The sequence below is a fragment of the Brassica napus genome, unplaced genomic scaffold, assembly GCF_020379485.1.
Source record: "Brassica napus cultivar Da-Ae unplaced genomic scaffold, Da-Ae ScsIHWf_1053;HRSCAF=1479, whole genome shotgun sequence".
Taxonomy (NCBI): domain Eukaryota; kingdom Viridiplantae; phylum Streptophyta; class Magnoliopsida; order Brassicales; family Brassicaceae; genus Brassica; species Brassica napus.
This window is the reverse complement of record NW_026014481.1, coordinates 1-13,732: the sequence shown is the minus strand read 5'-3', so window position 1 is coordinate 13,732 and position 13,732 is coordinate 1. Positions and strand designations below refer to the sequence as shown.

The following is a 13,732-nucleotide window of genomic DNA, read 5'->3' as shown; positions in this document are numbered from 1 at the left end:
GCGAATTTAACATGGCTTAGGCTGTTGGTCTAGGAGGTTCAACTGATTCCATTATTAGGTTCATATTTTTTTTACAGCAAGATACTTAAGGATCTCAAGAAAGAGTTTGGTTGCAATGGTACACTGGTTGCAAACACAATAATTGCATATAAATAAATATATTATCAATTCAAATATCACTAGAATAAATTATTTACATATGTTCAGAATATTTAATATTAAATCAAACATACAGGGTTTTTTATCAAAGAACAATTATTTTATCACATAAAATACAATTTAAAAATACTCATGCATTTGAAATATTTAGTAAAAAAATGAATATCAATTTTTTACATATCACAAAAATATTTATTATAATAAAATTATACTTTTATTGTGTAAGAATATTAAAAACACTTATGTATATATAAAATTATATACAATATATATAAGGAGATATATCTCTTTTGTTTTAAAAAATTATGATGTAAACTATTATTTTGGATAACACAATATAAATTATTTTTATATAATGATGATTACCAAATAACAATTCATTATAATTTACGATAATATAATAACAAACCTAATTATTTATTTAAGATATGAATATTTTATAACAAAAAATAAATTATTTTAAGACAATGATAATTCTCAAATCAATAAAATTTCTTTTTAATTAATTGTTAATTATATACTAACAGATCTATTTATTTATTAAGGATAATAAATCTTTAAGCTGATTTAAATTTAAGTATGAGAGTTCAGAGGCAAAAAATCACTTTACAAATTATAATATAAATTATTAAAATAAATATAAATTAATTAATTAAATAAAAACTTAATTATACCAAACAATCCGCGCGTAGCGCGGATAAAAGATCTAGTGTTTATAAAAGAAAAACAGTTTTAACTTTTAAAACATGATTGAACTTAGTGGTGAAAGGGTGAGCAATTTTAGGAAACGTTACTTGAGTTTATGGAAAATTAAAATGGAAAACAGTTTTTTTTTCAAAATTATATTTTTGCAAGTTTATGCCAATTGTCAAATTTTTATGATATTCACTAAATGCTTGAGTTGAAATTTGTTTTAAGATTCAAGAATTTAGTTATATGTTATGTGTTACTTATTAGTATGCGGTGGTATAGTTGTTTTTCGATTATTCTTGCTTTGGTATTGTATCAAATTAACTAATTGTCCAACTCATAATTATAGATGTACAAATGTGGATTTGTGATAAAGTTTGATGACAATACTGTTTTTTTTAATTCTTATTCATAGTGGAGTGTGCATGTGTCAGAAAGAGGCCAATATCAACTTTTATGTTTTTGCGTATGAATTATAAATATATATATTATTTTGTATAATGCATACTTGCTCTACAACATTTGCTTGATAGATAGATGTAGTATATAAGGGATTGGCTGAAGTTCATGAATTATATAATTTGTACTTAAGGCCCATATATATACTACGACAGGCCATATATGATGGGCTTAAAACTCTCGGTATCGTTCGGAGGCTTTGATCTCGTGTTGGGAGTGTCCAAACTCAACTGTATAATCGTCCGTCGTTAAAACGTGAAGAAGTAAAAAAAAAATGGCGATCTCTTTCATGGTTACTTGTCACCTGAAGCAGCCTTACGCATCTGCTTCTCCTACTCCTCATGATAAAGGTTTATACATTTCTCAAATTTGTTGATTTCGAACGTATTGGTTGAAGATTGTGTGACGGTTTCATCAGGAAGAGCATGTAGATACACGGGCCAAGCAGTGGTACGCTTCCATCGACTTGATTAGGGTTTTGGACGTTTAGGTTTTGATAAGTTTTTGGTTTCAATAGAGAGCTCTGCCGATACGTGTGATAACAGTGGGGAAAAAGAGATCGGAAGGTGTTCGACTCTTGGTCGATGAGTACAAGACCAAGCTTAAACCGTATTGCTCCTTTGAGGATTCTTTGGTTCGCTCCAATCCTCGAAATGCTCAGTACGTTGATTCGATTTTTGGAGATAAAGCTCAGTAACTTAGATGGCTTTGGTTTGAAGTCAATAGTGTTTTTACTCGTAGGGATGTTAGAGCTCAGGTTGAGGATGAAGAAGTGGCTGTGATGAAGCTTATTGGGCCTGATGTTTGGGTATTATTGAAATCTCTTTAGAATCAATCTGTAATTAGTCATTCTTGATGGTCTGATTGTGAGATTTTAGGTTGTGGTGCTTGACGAGAGAGGCCGTGACGTTGATTCAGAACAGATGGCTGAGTTACTTGGGGATGCAGGCAATAGTGTAAGCTTTGGCCTTTCCCTTTGTTCTTAGTCTTCTTGGAAAGTTATCAAACTGATTGAAGTTAATCTGATTCATCTTGAGGAAACCTTTCTTTACAAATGGAAAGGCTTAAGAGGACTTGTTAAGCAGGAGAGAATGTTTGACTCTGTGGCGATCTCTGTTTTCAGGGAGCTTCGAGGATATCGTTTTGTATAGGTGGAGCTTATGGACATGGAAGTGAAGTGAGGAAGCGAGCTAATGTGACCATTAGACTCTCCTCCATGGTCCTGAATCATCAGATAGCTCTTGTTGTACTTATGGAACAGCTTTACAGGTGATAACATTGTTACTTCTGTCTCTGCATTCCAATTATACTATGAGATGATGTAATTGGTTTCCTGTTTTCAGGGCATGGACTATTCTCAAGGGCCAAAATTACCATCATTGAGGGTGTACATGAATCTACTTTTTGGGTTCTTTTATTTTCGAGTTCTCCTGTCTAGAGAAACTACATTGCTAAATATAGCTTCTCCGCCGATAGTTGTATCAGAGATTGTTTATTGAACGTCAAATTTTACTTGCTTCTGATCCAGTTCATATTATGGTCATCGTTGAGTGGGACGTCTGTTCTTGTTTGTTGCATCACTATTTTTTGGTTATATAAGGACTGAATGAATGAAGAAGCAACAGTGGCTATTCAACAAATGATCATTCTCCATAGATCTCCATCTAAAGGAAGGAGGAGAGAGGAGACCTTCCCGTGATTAAGATCATCTTCCCTGCCTCTTGCAGATTTAATGCCAAGGAAGAACGAAAAAATGAAGAAACTGATTCCACTATTAAGGTAACTATTTGTGATTTATGATCATTATTCATTCTCCTTATTGTACATGTGTATATATAAAAAAAGCAATCGTCTAAAGCAACTCTATTGGCCACAATACAGATGACACTAGAGCTGAGACAAGATAGGAACCATATCAGGCCGTAGCTTAGGCAACGCGACAAGTGGCTCAGCCTTAGACATTGCCACACCAAAAACAGCCCTCATGTCTATATCTCCTTCATCTACCTTCTCCCAATCAAAACACTGAACCAATGCTCCGACAGCAAGCGCCACTGTCCTCATTCCAAATCCAGCTCCAGGGCATGCTCTCCTCCCAACTCCAAACGGCAAGAACCTGTAACCATCTCTATCGCCAAGAAACCCTTCAAATCTCTCAGGCTTGAAAACATCCCCGTCTTCCCAAAGCTCACCGTTTCTATGAACATCCCAGGCATTTACGAACAACATTGTGTTTTCCGGAAGCTCGTAGTTGCCTAAGTTGAATCTCTTTGATGAGCAGTGAGGAAGCAAGAGTGGAGCTACGGGGTATAGCCTGAGCGTCTCGTAGATGACACACCGAAGATAAGGTAAGCTCGAGAGATCGGAGTCTTGTATAATCCCTTTTTGCTTAGCATTAGATTTGATTTCTTCTCTGAGCTTCTCAAGCTTATCAGGATGGTTCAGCAAAACCGACATTGCCCATTCCATTACCGCAGGTGAAGTATCAGTTCCGCCGTTGAACATAAGCACTACGATTCCTTTGATGACATCATCTGAGTAGAACTCTGGTTCTGTTTCTTGAAGGCGTAAGAACTTCTCCACTACCGAACCGGTTGAATCAAATTTCTTCATCCGAACATCATCAATGAGTCGTTGAAGATACTCATCTCTCATCCTCTGCATCTCCATCACTCTCTTCTCAATACCTTTGAACCCAATCCACCTCAACACTGGGAAAAAATCGCAGACGTTCATCGACATGCTCGAGAAGAACCTCGACTTGAAATCATCAAAGAACCTCTTCTCTGATTCCGGACCGCTCTCTTCAACGCCACGACTCCCAGAGACTAACCTGAGCATGACCTGAGCAGTGAGAAGCGTGAAATGATACTTGAGATCCACTTTCCTAGAGTCAACGGATGATCTGAAGAGTCTCGAACAGAGATTCAAGACTTCTTCGTTACGGATAAAGGAGTTCTTCTGGAGACTTGTGGAGGAGAAGACCTCGAGGGTGGAGAGACGGCGGAGAGTTCTCCAGAGATCTCCGTAAGGAGCGAGTCCGAAGTTCTTGTAGCCGTAGCTGAAGTGATCAGAGGTGATGGTCCTGGGGCGGTTCGCGAGGGTTTGGTCGTGGTTGGTGAAGCACTCTTCGATGGATTCTGGGGAAGAGAGGACAAGGACGGGACGGCATCCGAATTTTAGAAAGAGAACAGGGCCGTGGACTGAAGAGAGGTGATGGAGAGCTTGTGGTAAAGGAAACTTCTTGATAAGGTGAAGATGGCCGATGATGGGAAGAGACGTAGGGGTTGGTGGTAACTTGGAGTTTTGACTCCAAAGGGATCTGGCGAAGAAGAAGAAGATAGGAGCTGTGAGAGAGAAGATGATAAACCAGAGATTTTCCATTTTCTTCTTTTTTTTCTGGTCAAGGCTGAAGATTGATTGACAAGAAGAGGACGAAAGATGAATTAGAGATATCAACAAAACAATTGACAGTGGTTATTTTTTTGTTTATCCCACACATAGAAAATTGAATTACAACATGTTTTCAACGAGTTTGGTCGGAACTGAAGCTTCTTGATATACATTTATGTACATTTTTCTTAGTGTTGGTAGTAAAGTAGAAGATGGTCAATTTGGTGGGTTTGTTCTTACTTGTCTCTTGCTATCTAGGTTTGTTCTTGCACGTAAGATAAGAGGTATATTTCAGTTGTGACTATCATTTGTTTGTTCTTGAGGTCAACTGTTTTGCAGTTTGTATAATTGTTGATCACATTCTTTTCGTGATAACAGATAAAGACTTAGTTGACAAAACATAGAAAAATGTAGGATCTTAAAGTTGATGTTCATTTGTTTTAACTGAGGTTGAGCTGGCTCCTCGGATGAGCTTATTTTTCTAATCCTAGGTTTTGACATTGACTTGGTGGAAGTCATTTTTCAGACTATTATTTTTCTCATAAGTATATCCGTGCGTTTTAGTTTCAATTTCTCAAAAAGGTGCAAGGCTTTTTCTTTTAAATGATGCAGGCCAAGGTTCTTCTTACTTAATGTGCATTGACATAGTTTACAGATGGACCACCTGAGTTGTTGGTGGACTAATCCTCTCTTGTTCAATAACTAATTGTGGTGGTGTGCATAAACTAGTTCTCTGGAAAATGTTAGTGTTCATGATCCACGTTTCGTTGTGACTTGGTTGGAAAGCCTTTTTTTTTCTTTTCTTTTAAGTCACTCACTGCCTTTATTATGCCTTCTGCTTACCTTAAAGAAGGATTTAGGATGACCACTAAACATGTTTGTTTACTTTTAAGGTCAACTATTTTGGTGACTTTTGTAACTTGGCTCTCAGGTTTAGTCGTTGACTTGCTGTGAAGTATATACATATAGTAATTCCACCCAGTCTTAGGTCTCTTGTGATAATACTAGCTGTGTTTCTTCCTGTGCAAAAATGGCCAGCTCTATGCTCTTCTTTTCATTTATTTTGATTCTCCCTTGTGTCTGTTCAATCCATTTTAAGATAACTCGTTTCAACCAAAGTTCTGAAATAGCATACCAAGGAGATGCAAGATCAAAAAGAGGTCTGTTGAGCTTACCAGCATCAACTTCACTTGCCGTGCTGGTTGGGTCACTTACGGTAAAGAGGTTCCTCTATGGGATCCAGTAATAGGTAAGCCCTTCGGATTTCACCACCCGCTTCTCCTTCAGAATCGATACTGGCCGTGCTAAGTTCGGTAAGTACGGCCAAGGGTTCGCTTTCTTCTTAGCCCCGGCTCGAATCAGAATGCCTTCCAACTCAGCCGGTGGTTTCTTGGGTCTCTTTAATCAAACCAGCGTTAAGTCTTCCTCTTTCCCACTCGTTCAGGTACACGTTTACTAATACAAACTGGGATCCTGTCGACATGACATCTCACGTGGGAATCAACAACAACTCTCTAACGTCTTCCAACGTCACTTCTTGGAACGCAACGTTACACAACAAATATATAGCTCGCGTGCTGATCTTCTACGATTCCTCTAGAAGAAACTTGAGCTGCCTCTTGGAGTTATAACAAAACATCTGATCCTAAGGAGAACTCTGCATCAACTGGATCGTTCAGCGAGGGAAACAGACTTCTGTCGTGGGAGTACAGTTCAAGCCTAGAGCCACGAGATATCAAGAAGATTGAAACTGACAGGAAGGTGATGATCATCGGTGTTTCAGTTACAGGTTTTGTTTCTCCTTTTATTAATTTATAGAGATATTAATTTATCAAAGTTTCCTTATTTAGATTTTTTTTAATATTTTTATTTATAAAGTAAGAAAATATTTAATTTTACCGTATGTATATTATTTAAATTTTAGAAATTTAACTTTCATATTGTTTTAATATCTTATTTGGTGTATATTTTTATGTTTTATAGAATTGTTACGTGGATTTCGATATAATTTTACTAAATATTATCAGAATATGTTGAAATGTTAAAAAAATAAAAGTATTTTCATTGTGAATATTAAACCAACAATATAATGTTTAACTTGTACTTATATAAAATTATATTTAATGGGATTATATATTTATATGAGAGTTCTAAAAATATTATTATCTTATTATTTTATCAATTTATGTAATATTTAACATCGGCTCAATTTGAGACCGGTGAAATTTATTAATTTATAGAGATTATTAATTTATCGAGTATTAATTTGTAGAAGTTCTACTGTACTGTACTAGTATAGACTATATAATTTGGGTTTAACTATAGAATTTAATATTTACAACTCGGCAAAAAAAGTCATTTCTTAAAAATAAAGAATATCTATAAGAATTGAAAACGGCTTTTGTCATACATGACTTTTAGTCGTGAGGATGGTGAGACTAATATAGTATTAAGTCTTGACGTGCATTGATTCTCTTGCTGGGCCCAGACGCCGGAACTGACCCTTTTGGAAGAACGTTCAACACCAACGGCCCGTATATTCCGGCAACATAGACTCCCGGAGAAGACGAATAACCCCCGGTGATGTGGCCATCCTCGGCCACCACCGTCGCCAGCTTCCCGTTGACCGTCTTAGAGACATCAGATACCTCTCCTGAGATGATGATGCGCACACTGCTCCATTACGTGTCCAAGTAACTCAAAACTTGCTGTTAAGGAGTTTCTAGCATATGACTGACCTTCCTTGTCTTTCTTCGAGTTATCGACGCTGAATATAAGAAGCGTTACGAGCCTAACAATAAAAAGTGCGCTGTCACTGGTGTCTTTACCAAAAAATCATATCTTCCGTTAAGCTCGACCAAATCAGATCTCGTAGACTGCTGCTAGTGGAACCAAGAACATCTGAGAATGTCTCGAGGCTGAACAAAGACAAGTGATAAACATTACACCAGAGATCCAGTAACAGAGGCTAGAACAAACTAATTTTCAGAAAGAAAGCAAACATACCTTGTTCGGGTAAAAAGAATCCCGTTGAGACGAACAAATTTAACGCAGAATGCTTTGAGCATCTCATCTGCGCTAGTTACTTTATCCTTCTCAGGAACAGCTACCACGTCCTCATCTTTATCGCCGCCTTTACCTCTTCTTTTACCAGTGGGCCTTCTAGACGAGTCTTTGGGAGCGGTAAACAAATTGGGCACGATTCTGCTCAACAGAGATAAAGATGTATTAGTGCTAAGAAAGTGAGAGTATAATCTCTCTATTACGCTAAGCCACTAGCATAGTTACAAAACAGAAGCTTATTAGTTAACCATTTCAAAAGCAACAATCAAGTTGTCTCCACAGCTAAACTCCGGAAATAACGAATAGGAAGCAATTATAGCAAAAGCTGAGACATTAAGTTGATACCATTAGACAAACTATAAGACATAGTTGTACCAACTAAAAACATCACGTGAAAGAGACAAGGAAATATAACCTGATGATGTGGGTTTCCACTTGACGCAGCAGCATGCTCTCGGTTCTTAGAATCTCCCTCTCCATATAATCCTTTATACCGAGCAAGATCACCAAGGTATATAAAGCAACGGTGACAAGACACCAAAGCCTTTCTGAACTTCTGCTATCTTCTTTCCATCCAAGGGAAGCCCATACTTGGCTCTAATTTTTAAGATCGTTTTCATGGTAAAACCCCATGTTGCTTCTGAAAGGAAAGTTCTGAACTGCAGCTTGAGGTTTGCGACCCTGTCAGGCCTAGATGGACCCTTTGAATTTTGAGCCACACTCGGGTTACTAGGAGCCAGGACAGCACTGAAAGTCTTCAATCCTTTTGTAATGCAGCTGCCACAGAGTAAACTCAATGTTGTGCTCCTCGGAAACGTGTGGTCTTCAAGAATGATTGCTTCATAAAATTCTCACGAATCTGCTGCCACAGATTTGGATCAGAAGGATTCCGAGCGTGAGCAGCCTTCCCGACGCTTGATTTCTAACTCAACAGTCTGCAAAGTATGAATTTACTGTCACTGAGATGAAGATCCAAATCTAACAAAAAAGACATAGGATCAAGCACAGAGACAACACGGCCTATACAACCCTACAAAGATGAGCTAAGACGAACCCATACAGACCCTCTAAAAGGCATGCTAAGAAAAAAAATACTCCAAAACAAAAGCCATATTAAGCCAAGTACGAGAGGGAGCACCTTATCGAATATTCTTATCCATCTGCAAAGTCATCATCCATTCAAATCCTTCAAGGTTATTTCACACACAACCTGCAATAAGAAAAAGAAGAATCTCAGTAAGCTTAAACCTCTGCTTGTGTCCTTATCTACAAGGATGGAGATAAAAATAATGTCATAATCTTATCTAATATAACAAGATTAAACAAAACCAATCATCTAAAGTACTTCCAATCTCTATGCTAATAGAAAACACACTCAATATATCGGCTACATAACATTATTCTAATCAGGTTTTCCTGTAAAGCTCCAATCCAATATTTAAAACGACAAAGGAATCATGTGTTGAAGTCAAAACCTTGAATAGAAATTGAATAATAATTAACAACAGTGCCACCTTAAGCTAGACGGGCTTCTAACCTAAAACCAATTGGTGACAAGTGGAGTGGTCCATCTATCTTATATATTATTTCCCTTCCAACTACCGATGTGAGACACTTTGTCTCTAATACCACCGATCAGCTGCCGCATGATTCCTCCGTGCCTCCGCCGCGAGATGTAGGGAGGAAAAAGAGGAAGGGACATTGCTTTCCACCTACTACTTGTGTTTGTGTTTATGAGAGAGAAACTGTGGATGGATTGGGTCATGAATGTCGGAGAAAGTCACGAGTCGGGTCAAAAAAAACTTTTAAGTCGTATTTAAATCAATCCCACCAATCACAGTACTCCACATCAGCAACAGCTGGTATGTCCCTCCTGCTCCATGGCCTATTTAATTCTGGACTAGGTAGGTTCTTACTTTAGTTCCTCGTTACGACGTTCTTGTAACCGAATAATATTTCTTTTTGAACTGTGAGGCTTTCTATTAAAATTTGTAACCGAATAATATTCTTACAACTTTCTCACTTAACAAAACTAAACTACTAATCTGTGATAACACATTGCAATTTCTCACACATAATATTGTTATGCTTCATATCTCACTACAAGAAAACACAGAAAATCCCGACGGAAATACCGACCGAAAAAAATCTGTCAGGAAATTCCGACGAAATTCCGACGAAAATTTGTCGGAAAACAATTTCGGTTAATTCGTCGGAACTTCGTCGGAATATCCTGACAGAATAAGTTCGTCGGTATTTGGTCATACGATCCCGACAGAATACCGACAAAATTCGGACAAAAATATGACCGTTGCAAAAAATTGACACATACTGACAAACTACCAACGCAATACCGAGGATTTTGGTATTCCGTCAGAATTCTGTCAGTATATTCCGTTGTAATTCCCGACGGAATACCGACGACATTGTTCCGTCGGAAATTTTTCCAGGTTCTCTTATAAATACGACCTCTCCTTCATTCATTCAAATCACAACAAAACAATATAAATCATGGGTACTCCTTATAATTTTCGTTCCTGGCTAGATCAACCTCATATGGATCCAAATACAAGTTTACTTACGGAGGAATACGCATGTGGTATTCAAGAATTCATGGCGGTGGTTCAAAGTCAACCGGAAGAAAGAACAAGTAAGTATTTATTATGTCCATGCTCTACTTGTAAGAATAATATCCGTGTCAAAAAAATGGAAGTATGGAGTCATTTATATCGATATTTCGTTAATAAGTATTTTCTATTCTATTCTTTTGTAAAATATTTTAAAAATTATCTTCTTTAAAAAATATATTCATTATTAGTTATTAAATAAAATATCGAAATTATATATATATATATATATATATATAATTTCCATATTGTAGTAGTTTAAGAAAACATTAGGATAAAAAAAAAGCAAATTAAAAGCAAATTAAAAGCAAAAAATTATGAAACAAAAAGGAAAATAAAATAAAAATTTATAATAATGGCATTATGCATAATATTTTCAATTCATTAAGAATACTTTTGTAATTAACTACTTTAAAATTAACATGAGAACTACACGTAAGAAACTAACTTCTCAAATAATATTATAGAGATATAAATGCATATTTTTTTTGAATTGGCTTAGGGCATTATAATATGTTAGACCGACACTGCGTCCTTAACCTCTTTGCGCAGCTCTTCACTCAGCTCTTTAACATCCTTCACCACTATGCGCAGCTCTTTCCTCAGCTTCCTTCATGGGAGACCGTGTGGGTGCGAGTTCGCGATGGGATCCGCGATAGGATCGCTGCTTGTTTTGATGGACTGGAGTACGTTCTAAGATCTGTGCTTCGTCCCCGTATGGTTCTTTCCAAGTTCACCCTGGTCGCCATCTCAACTGTCTCAGGAGCCTTAAGCTTCGTCTGCCTTGTGAGGAACGACAAAACGTTCGAAAGCGCGACGGAAAGAGGGGTCGGCGCGGCTATTGTGCTTTTCTATCTCGCACTGAGCGGATTCTTACATCCCCTCATCAGCAGATTGATCACTGAGATTTCGGAGGAGACCGTTCAGGCTTATGTGGAACGCTTTGAAACCCTTTTATGGGTCTCTAAGTGTCTCCTCACTTTGGTTGTCAGCGCTTCTATGGCTGCGCTTTCTAAGTTTGTAGAGATCGTATTCGAATGGAATGGATATGGGGTCGGTTTTAACTTTTCCATCTTATGTCATCTGATTAGTATTTTCAAAATATACGGTGTCAGCGACATGTTTGGGGCTGCGGACGCCGTACTAAACGGGACTATAGATTATTAGAGCACAAGCCCAAGCCATTGAAGTCAAGCCCAAAGCCCATGTAGTCTAGGTTTTCTATCAAGATGGAATTGATATAAATAGATGTTTAAGGTCATTGTAGTAGATATCTTGGCTTCCATTGTAGCAGCTTCATCCTTAAAACTCTTTAATGAAATTAACCAAACATTTGTGTTCTTGAAGACAAGTCTAAATCTTTTCTTTCTATTTACATTTCTGCACAATAAAGCTCCTTTGAGCTATCTTCATTTGTCTCAATAAAGCTTCCTAAACTCTAGTTTCATAATAAGAAACACTCTAGCTAGTAGCAATGTCTTTACCATGAAATACTTGAGCCGTTTGACCATGTAGTACTTAGGAGTAGCTCATCATGGTCTTCTTTTGAATGACCAAAGACTTACTAATTTTCTACTACAACATCAGTGTGCAACCATACGAAAGTAAGATCATTTAGTCACAAGCAAGTAAGCAAGAAGGACGTTTCTTACTTAAGCTTGAAAAGCGTACCCAATAATGAACAAACTCACTAATATGAATATCAAGAAGGTTTTGGTTTTAACAAAATGATGGAAAGACATAAATATGTTATCAAAATCCATCCAGTTATATCAATCAAAAGCATTAAAAAACTAAGCTCACCATAAAGAGCTTATCCAGAAAAAGTTGAAAACGTTGGGCTTTTATAAAATATAACAATAACTGATAAATGATATTCAAATCCATGAAAGAGAACCAAACCCATTGAATTAGCTAGAAAATAACACACACACACACGATGCAGGAGCTGAAAAGTTTGAACCTTTAAAGAGTGGAGATAGTAACTTACACGAACACGGTCAGCGAAAATAGGCTAGATCAATTTGAACATAAGGGATTCAGACCGAAGTTTGTCGGTAGTTGCCTGATCGAAGAGAAACTGTTGTTCACCTTCTAGTTTTGCTTTCCTTAGCTCCATCTATGTCGAATCAAGAAAAGAAAAGATCAACGTAAGCAAAAAAAATATGATTCAAGAGAAGATGAGATTTGATAGGAGGTTACCTTCCTCTGCGTTCCACCTCCAGATTTGGCAGGTATAGAGGATGGCAGTGGAACTTTTTCTTTCTTCAGTGCCTGCATCAGCAAGAGAAACCATTATCAGATCATTAGAGAAAAATATCAGTAGCGGCGATAACATGGAAGTAGCAACAAATACCTAAAGTAAATAGTAACAAAAGACTGCATACTCGACTTTAATATACAGAAAAAGTAATGAGGCTGCAACGTTTTTGATTGAACCCGAATCGATGTAAATCATGTAAATGCTTGATTTTAATGCGACAGACAATGATGAATGTAGCTGTTACTCAAGCTTGGCCGGAGGCGATGTTATCTCAAGAGGCACGACTTTTCTGCAACAAATCTCCACCAACGACTGATGATTAAAACCCTAAAGATTAATGGATCTGTCTGCATACTTTGTGAGTGGTTTTGCTCCAAATGTATGTCTTTGTGATAGAAATTTTCTAAAACATATATATAGAGTAATATTATATTTTTCCTTTAAAAACGATATTAGCAATTTCTATGAGGAAAAATAAAGTTTCATAATTCTTAATGGGTCTACAACTCACAGCCGCATATATAGAAAAATATAAAGAAAAAAAAAACTTTAAAACACTTGATTTATATTAGCAGAGATTCCCAAACTTCTTGTGAACTTTTACAATAGTAAGCATCTTCGGTCTATTTATGTCTCCTCATAATCTTTCTTATTTGAAATAAAACTGGATCATAGAAGTTTCTAACACACGTCTTAGGTCCAAAACGAACAAAACAGAACAAGTTTCTTAATCTTTTTACTATTCTTCCTCGGGAACCCTCAGTATCACGCGTTAATGTCATCTCATCCATCACCTGACTCGATTGATCATCAGCTTTAGACCTCATTGTCTCTAAAAACACTCACCAAACCCTCAAGCGCCATGTCAGCATCCTCGCTTTTCATCAGCTCCTCTGCGACTGTGCCGGCGTAATCACATCCCTTTGCATCAGTCGCTCTATCTCTCCGTCTGGCATTGCGGTGTCGTTCAGGCCCAAATAGTAAAGAGGCTAAAGTCTTGAACCCTTGGAAATTCAGCAGCCCTGATAACGTCAAGGGTCCCTAAACAACAAGAAAAGGACTTATTCTTGGGTTCAGG

General features: G+C 37.1%; 3 protein-coding genes across 3 annotated transcripts; 1 reads left to right on the top strand and 2 right to left on the bottom strand.

Annotated features, from left to right (window-relative positions):
* Positions 1-1,479: 1,479 nt before the first annotated feature.
* Positions 1,480-2,840, top strand: LOC111204660 (putative RNA methyltransferase At5g10620). Its single transcript, XM_022699861.2, has 7 exons — positions 1,480-1,658; positions 1,727-1,758; positions 1,826-1,968; positions 2,050-2,116; positions 2,187-2,264; positions 2,432-2,577; positions 2,652-2,840. Exons 1-7 carry the CDS (start codon positions 1,583-1,585, stop codon positions 2,689-2,691), a joined length of 582 nt encoding a protein of 193 aa, XP_022555582.1. The 5' UTR covers positions 1,480-1,582; the 3' UTR covers positions 2,692-2,840.
* Positions 2,841-3,062: 222 nt separating this feature from the next.
* LOC111204659 (cytochrome P450 81C13-like) lies at positions 3,063-4,924 on the bottom strand. The gene has a single exon (XM_048771178.1). The coding sequence runs from the start codon at positions 4,690-4,692 to the stop codon at positions 3,196-3,198; it is 1,497 nt and encodes a 498-aa protein (XP_048627135.1). The 5' UTR covers positions 4,693-4,924; the 3' UTR covers positions 3,063-3,195.
* A 2,073-nt stretch (positions 4,925-6,997) lies between these two features.
* LOC125595402 (nonsense-mediated mRNA decay factor SMG7-like) lies at positions 6,998-9,532 on the bottom strand. Its single transcript, XM_048771179.1, has 5 exons — positions 9,302-9,532; positions 8,903-8,974; positions 8,180-8,699; positions 7,708-7,905; positions 6,998-7,619 (listed from the first exon to the last, which is right to left on the bottom strand). Exons 3-5 carry the CDS (start codon positions 8,242-8,244, stop codon positions 7,526-7,528), a joined length of 357 nt encoding a protein of 118 aa, XP_048627136.1. The 5' UTR covers positions 8,245-8,699; positions 8,903-8,974; positions 9,302-9,532; the 3' UTR covers positions 6,998-7,525.
* Positions 9,533-13,732: the final 4,200 nt, after the last annotated feature.

Coding starts and splice junctions, on each gene's coding strand:
- LOC125595402 (XM_048771179.1), bottom strand. CDS start 8,244: ATGGAGAGGGAGATTCTAAGAACCGAGAGCATGCTGCTGCGTCAAGTG. Junction 7,906..8,179: donor GTGGAAACCCACATCATCAG/GTTATATTTCCT, acceptor TCTGTTGAGCAG/AATCGTGCCCAATTTGTTTA. Junction 7,620..7,707: donor ATTCTTTTTACCCGAACAAG/GTATGTTTGCTT, acceptor GTCTTTGTTCAG/CCTCGAGACATTCTCAGATG.
- LOC111204660 (XM_022699861.2), top strand. CDS start 1,583: ATGGCGATCTCTTTCATGGTTACTTGTCACCTGAAGCAGCCTTACGCA. Junction 2,117..2,186: donor TTATTGGGCCTGATGTTTGG/GTATTATTGAAA, acceptor GTGAGATTTTAG/GTTGTGGTGCTTGACGAGAG. Junction 2,578..2,651: donor CTTATGGAACAGCTTTACAG/GTGATAACATTG, acceptor TCCTGTTTTCAG/GGCATGGACTATTCTCAAGG.
- LOC111204659 (XM_048771178.1), bottom strand. CDS start 4,692: ATGGAAAATCTCTGGTTTATCATCTTCTCTCTCACAGCTCCTATCTTC.